At 42.7% G+C, this 5,492-nt stretch overlaps 1 protein-coding gene across 1 annotated transcript; it reads right to left on the bottom strand.

Moving 5' to 3' along the window:
• Positions 1 to 1,484: 1,484 nt before the first annotated feature.
• Positions 1,485 to 4,476, bottom strand: LOC123130299 (F-box/LRR-repeat protein 14). The gene is made up of 2 exons (XM_044550225.1): positions 4,351 to 4,476; positions 1,485 to 3,212 (listed from the first exon to the last, which is right to left on the bottom strand). Exon 2 carries the CDS (start codon positions 3,197 to 3,199, stop codon positions 1,739 to 1,741), a length of 1,461 nt encoding a protein of 486 aa, XP_044406160.1. The 5' UTR covers positions 3,200 to 3,212; positions 4,351 to 4,476; the 3' UTR covers positions 1,485 to 1,738.
• Positions 4,477 to 5,492: the final 1,016 nt, after the last annotated feature.

The raw sequence follows: 5,492 nt of genomic DNA on the forward strand, positions 1-5,492 counted from the left end.
CTACTGTCGGTGGCGTTGGTGTGCTCAACCCCGTTGTCGTATTAAAATCGGTGATGGCCAATCTAGGGAGGGGTGCCAAGGGCGAGGCTTGAACACACCACAGAGACCGGTGAGCTTCCCCGAAGCACGTCCAACTCACGATTGAGTAGGTCCATCTCCATGATGTCAGGTCGGGGGGGAAGAGGAACTCCGAGTGGAGGATCCATCATTGCAACCAGCAGGTAGTGAAAATAGTTAGGGGGAGAAAGTGGAGTTGTAGAGGGGGTGAGAGAGGAATTATTGCGAGGACATAATGTCTCCCGCGCTTCTCCATGCATGACGCATGTGCAACTGTATGCCACAATGTGCCCGTGCAGAGATCTTGATCACTGAAATGACCGACCAAACACCCCAGTTTTGCATCTCGCGGAGCTGGTTGCGGTAGATGTGGGCAAACCAAACACACCTAAATTTCTTTTATATTCGGTTTTTTCCGGACAAGCTCCTCAGTCAAGCCAACATAATAGCTAAACACTCTCAGCTAATTACAAACAAAAGCAAACTATGCAAATATCAATGTTTCAAATAGCAGGCTATGCCAAATAGGGGCGGCCCTCCAAATCAGCTATAGCGAGGCTATAGACCGCCATAACCGGCTATTTCGTAAGTTTAGAGGGCTATGCCATATAGCGGCACCTGTTCAAACAACTATAGCCCCGCTATAGCCGGCTATTTAAAATTTTGGTAAATATTCCGTGATCAGGGCCTGCAGCAGGAGCTAATGTTAAAAATAAAAAAATCTCACTTTTTTTAACAAGGGGAAGGCCCATGTTTCATGTTACCTCAAGTAGTATAAAGTACCACACAAAGTACATAGCCAGCTACTGTAATTAGCACATAACAAAATGTTGCTGAGTGATGGATGTCCAGAGCAAAAGACATGATGTGACTACCTGTAATTAGCTCCATCCATTCTGATGAATAAGAAGTATTTCGTTTCGCTAAGACAACAATTTGACCAACGATTACTCTTTTAATATTTGAATTATGTGATAACAAAGTATTTTTAAATACGAATCTAGTGACACAAATTTCATGTCATATAACTTTGTCTTTATAGAGTAATTATTGGTCAAATACATGTCTTAACTAAACAAAAATATGCCTTAGTTTTAGGAATGGAGTATGTTATATGCCTTCAGTAGTCGCTTAAGTTTCAGTCGTTCATGATTGACTAGTGACTTTCAGTATTCTTTTGAGAAGATATGAAAGACATCCTCCAATAGAGTTGATATCAACAAAACAAGCATGCCGCCTTTGTACATGTCCATCGAAACTTGGCCTATTATTACTAAATTGATCCATACCAAAATTGCCACACGAACATATCAGGCAGACATATGTCTTCAAAATCACCTCTGCGATAAAAAAAAGGTTTCGTGACATTTGCTTAAATAACACCAAACGGACATATAGTGCCTCCACAGTAAACAGGGACTCTTGGGGCCTACTTATGCCGGTTTTGAAACGGCTACAGAGAGTAGAAATTAAACAACCAGAATTACGGTTGCAGTTGCTGTCCAGAATTCATCATTAGACTGTCATAAAGAAAAATCATTGCAGTAGAGGTAGAAGGTAACAAAAAGTTCAGAGAAGAGAGTCTGGGTCGGATGATGCACTGCCTTGTCCAATGGTGCACAGTCAAAAACTTAATGACTTCACTAGCAATTTTATACTGAAAATTTTGGCGACCACTTCATCAACACTGGCCCAAAAATCCAAGTTTCTTCTTCAGGGCATCTGAAAACTTGCTGGAGTAGTGAACTGACTTGATTACACCTTGCGCAGCTTGCAGAGAGATCTCACTGCAATACTCAATGACCAAAGACTCTAACTTATGTGCACGTCCCAGTTCAGCCATTCCAACATCAGTAACGTTATGACACGCCCGAAGTATGAGATTACTCAAGCATGGGGTGTGCGCAATGAAGCACATCCCAGCATCAGTTACCGCATGACACAATATAAGCTCGAGTGTTTCCAGATGTGGTGAGGATGAGACGGCCTTCATCCCCTCGTCATCAAAGAAGTTGGCGTTGTTTAGCACGAGAACACGAATTGGGCAGGACTGAATGAGTGTCAGAAAACCCTTCTGTGTGAATCCTATTTCTGATGGCCAGTCACGGGAACACCGTGTAAATCTGAGGTCTACGGTCTGAAGCATAGGACAGTTGAGGGCTATAGCATAAAGGCTGTTATCAATAAATGACGTCCTGGTTTCACAATAGCTGACATCACTAGAGTAGCGCTGCAGGTTGAGCCAAAGTAAGATGCTTTTAAGGTTGCTGCAGCTCCGAGATAATGCAATCATGTCATTGTCATTTAGGACATGAACATACTCAAGGCAAAGCTTCTCCAATGCTTTACACTTCCCTAGAACAACACGAAGTCCTACTTCTGGCCAAGTTTTAATATGCGCCAACCTCAAATCCTTCAAACTCTCACAGCAGAAATCATATATATCCATGTTGTGAGCATCGTATGAGGAGTCATAGACCATATCACCTAAAAGACGATCATCCATTCCTCTTTTCCTCTCAAACTCAAACTTCTGGAGCTTCATCCATCCTGAACCAAACTTTAGGAAGTCATGATGATTGAGTCCTTTGCAATTCTTCACTACAAGATCTTGCAACGATCCATCCCTACCAAGGTATTCGAGCCACTCTACACTGTCGATTTTCTCGCAATCAATAAGGTGGAGGGCAGATAGACTTGTGCAACCAACTGCAACCAAGAAAAGCCCAATTGATATTATTTTTGGTGTGGAGTTCAGCCTGAGAGACACCAATTTCTTGCAGTGCGCTAAACAGCCAAGCCCAGAGTCTTCGATGTGTGAGCAGAAGCTTAAGGTGAGGTCAGTTAGCGAGGAACAGTGAGATGAAATCACAGAAAGGCCTGTGTTGTCCAACTGATTTCCATGTTCAGGTATCCAACCAGAGTAATCGATTTCCAATTTCTGCAAATTTGTGAACCTGGCGCACAGTGATGTCAGTGCTTCTGTAGCAGTGCAAAGACCAGAACCAACACGGATAGAACCCCTTTGATTCCCCTCTATCTTGTAGAGCTGCTTTGACACAGGGGAAAGAGAATTCAGATCACTTGTGCTGGTGATCCTCTTGAGAATCTCTGTCACCAGAGCCTCCGGTAGGTCCTCCATTGAACAAATTCAGCTGTAGAAATCAGCTAATATATATCAAGGTTCAGAAAACAAGCGAAGAGCTGGACTCAAACATATGATATTAAAACCATTAAGCTACGCGTGAAGGGCGGCCAACCAGCTATGCCATGTGGCGCAAACTGGTTGGCCGCGGTGGGAAATCTTTTGCAGAATTTTTTAGATGAAGCTGTGGATTATTCTTAAATGTATTCTTTTTTAGATGGAGATGGGGACCTCTGGTATTTTTTAAATGCAGGTTATGCAAAGTGGCACTCGCTGATAGGCTGGTTTGGTAAATTTTTATTTTTTACTTCTTTTTTAGATGAAGGTGAGAATTTTTTTTAGACGGAGGCGAGGACTCTATGTATTTTTTTAATGAAAACATGCACACAGCTTCCTCTCAAGCGGCGCCACAGGGTGGTGCCCCAAGCACTAGTATCAGAACAATGCATGTCACGACGAAGATCACACTGGCAATAGACACTCATTACGAAGAATATACAGTGCTGATGAAGTTTGAGCATTTTCTGTATCCGTCCAAAACTTATGTGTTCTTCAGTACATAGCACCTTATCTGTCTCTAGACTGTTAAAAAGGAAAAATGACGCTACATGTCACATCATTAAATTAAACTAGCACCATAAGTAGCAGAGAACTAACTAAGATAATACTGCAAAGAAACGAGCTAGGATCGACGCAAGCAATTCCGCAAGAAGACCACGTGCTGAATTTGAACCAACTTGCTTGGAGGCACCTGATTAATAACATGAAAACCAGAGCATGCAAATTATAACTTGTAGCTCTTGCTTGGGCAAGAAAGAAAGTAGGGAAAATCATTTTGCCACAGCCGATGAGTTCACAGGGTGCAATTATTAATAGATAACGCCAATCTAAATATCTAATATATGTTCAACTGGAAATAGTACTATCTGCTGCAACCCTGGTTAGTACTCCTACCTAGTTCCAAAATGCTTACTTTCTATACTACCCAGGAGGATGGTTTGACAACATTAACTAACTTTATTTATGGATGATACTACCAGTCGGGTTTTCCCTGTCAAGAAAGCGAATTGAAAAAAAAGCAGTGTACATGTCGAATCGGGGAACCAACGAACAGGGGAGGGATCAGGGGAAGCTGAAAACGGCAGTACCTTGAGCACGACCGGGAGATAGGAACACCGGCGATGGAGAATGGAGGCCGTAGGGGAGGAGAGGAGGGTATCTCCGCCCCTGCTCCACCTCCGTCCGCGGTGGAGGAGAGTGCTTCTCTCCTTTGATTCGGATCGGAGAAGAGTGTAAACCCCCCGCTCGCATCGCATTTCGTCTCTTTTTCAGCGGAGGAAGCGGAGGAAGATGTCGGGCCGGCCTGTTCTGCAGCGAGCCGAGTCGAAAAAGCTTGCCCATACCCCGCAAAAAAAAAAAGCTTGCCCATGGGCCGGTCCGAGAGCCACGACCCATATGACCAGCTCTGGGTGCAACTCATTTACAAGTACGAATTCCCTCAAAAACAATTACAAGTATGAATTGTTTTTCCTTTTTTATAAATCTCAAAAATACATCTGTCTCACAAATTTTATATAATCGTTTCAAAAAATAATTAAATTTTAAGGCAATGTAAAGTATGTCCATGTCCACGAAAACAATTTTTCATGTACTTATTAAAATATCTAGCAGTCTTTTTAAATGTTCATGTATGTGAAAAGAAATGTTCACATGCATTTTCATAAATGTTCTTGTATGTAAAAATAAATGTTCATGTACATCAATAAGAATTACCTCATATTTCAGAAGGATTCTTACATGTGAAGGAAATATTCATTGATACGTCTCCAACGTATCTATAATTTTTTTTCCATGCTATTATATTATCAACCTATGCATTACTATGCTATTTTATATGATTTTTGGGACTAACCTATTAACCTAGAGCCCACTGCCAGTTTTTGTTTTTTTTCCTTGTTTTTAAGTATCGCAGAAAAGGAAAATTAAACGGAGTCCAATTGACCTGAAACTTCACGGAGATCATTTTTGGACCAGAAGAAGCCCACGGAGTACCGGAGGTGGGCCAGAAGAGCCTCGTGGGCCCCTCGTGGCTTCCCTGACCGACTTCTTTCGCCTATATATGTCCATATACCCTAAAACATCGGGGATCACAATAGATCGGGAGTTCCGCCGCCAGAAGCCTCCGTAGCCACCGAAAACCAATCTAGACCCGTTCCGGCACCCTGCCGGAGGGAGGAATCCCTCTCCGGTGGCCACCTTCATCATCTCGGCGCTCTCCATGACGAGGAGG

Source organism: Triticum aestivum, chromosome 6A (assembly GCF_018294505.1).
Source record: "Triticum aestivum cultivar Chinese Spring chromosome 6A, IWGSC CS RefSeq v2.1, whole genome shotgun sequence".
Taxonomy (NCBI): Eukaryota; Viridiplantae; Streptophyta; class Magnoliopsida; order Poales; family Poaceae; genus Triticum; species Triticum aestivum.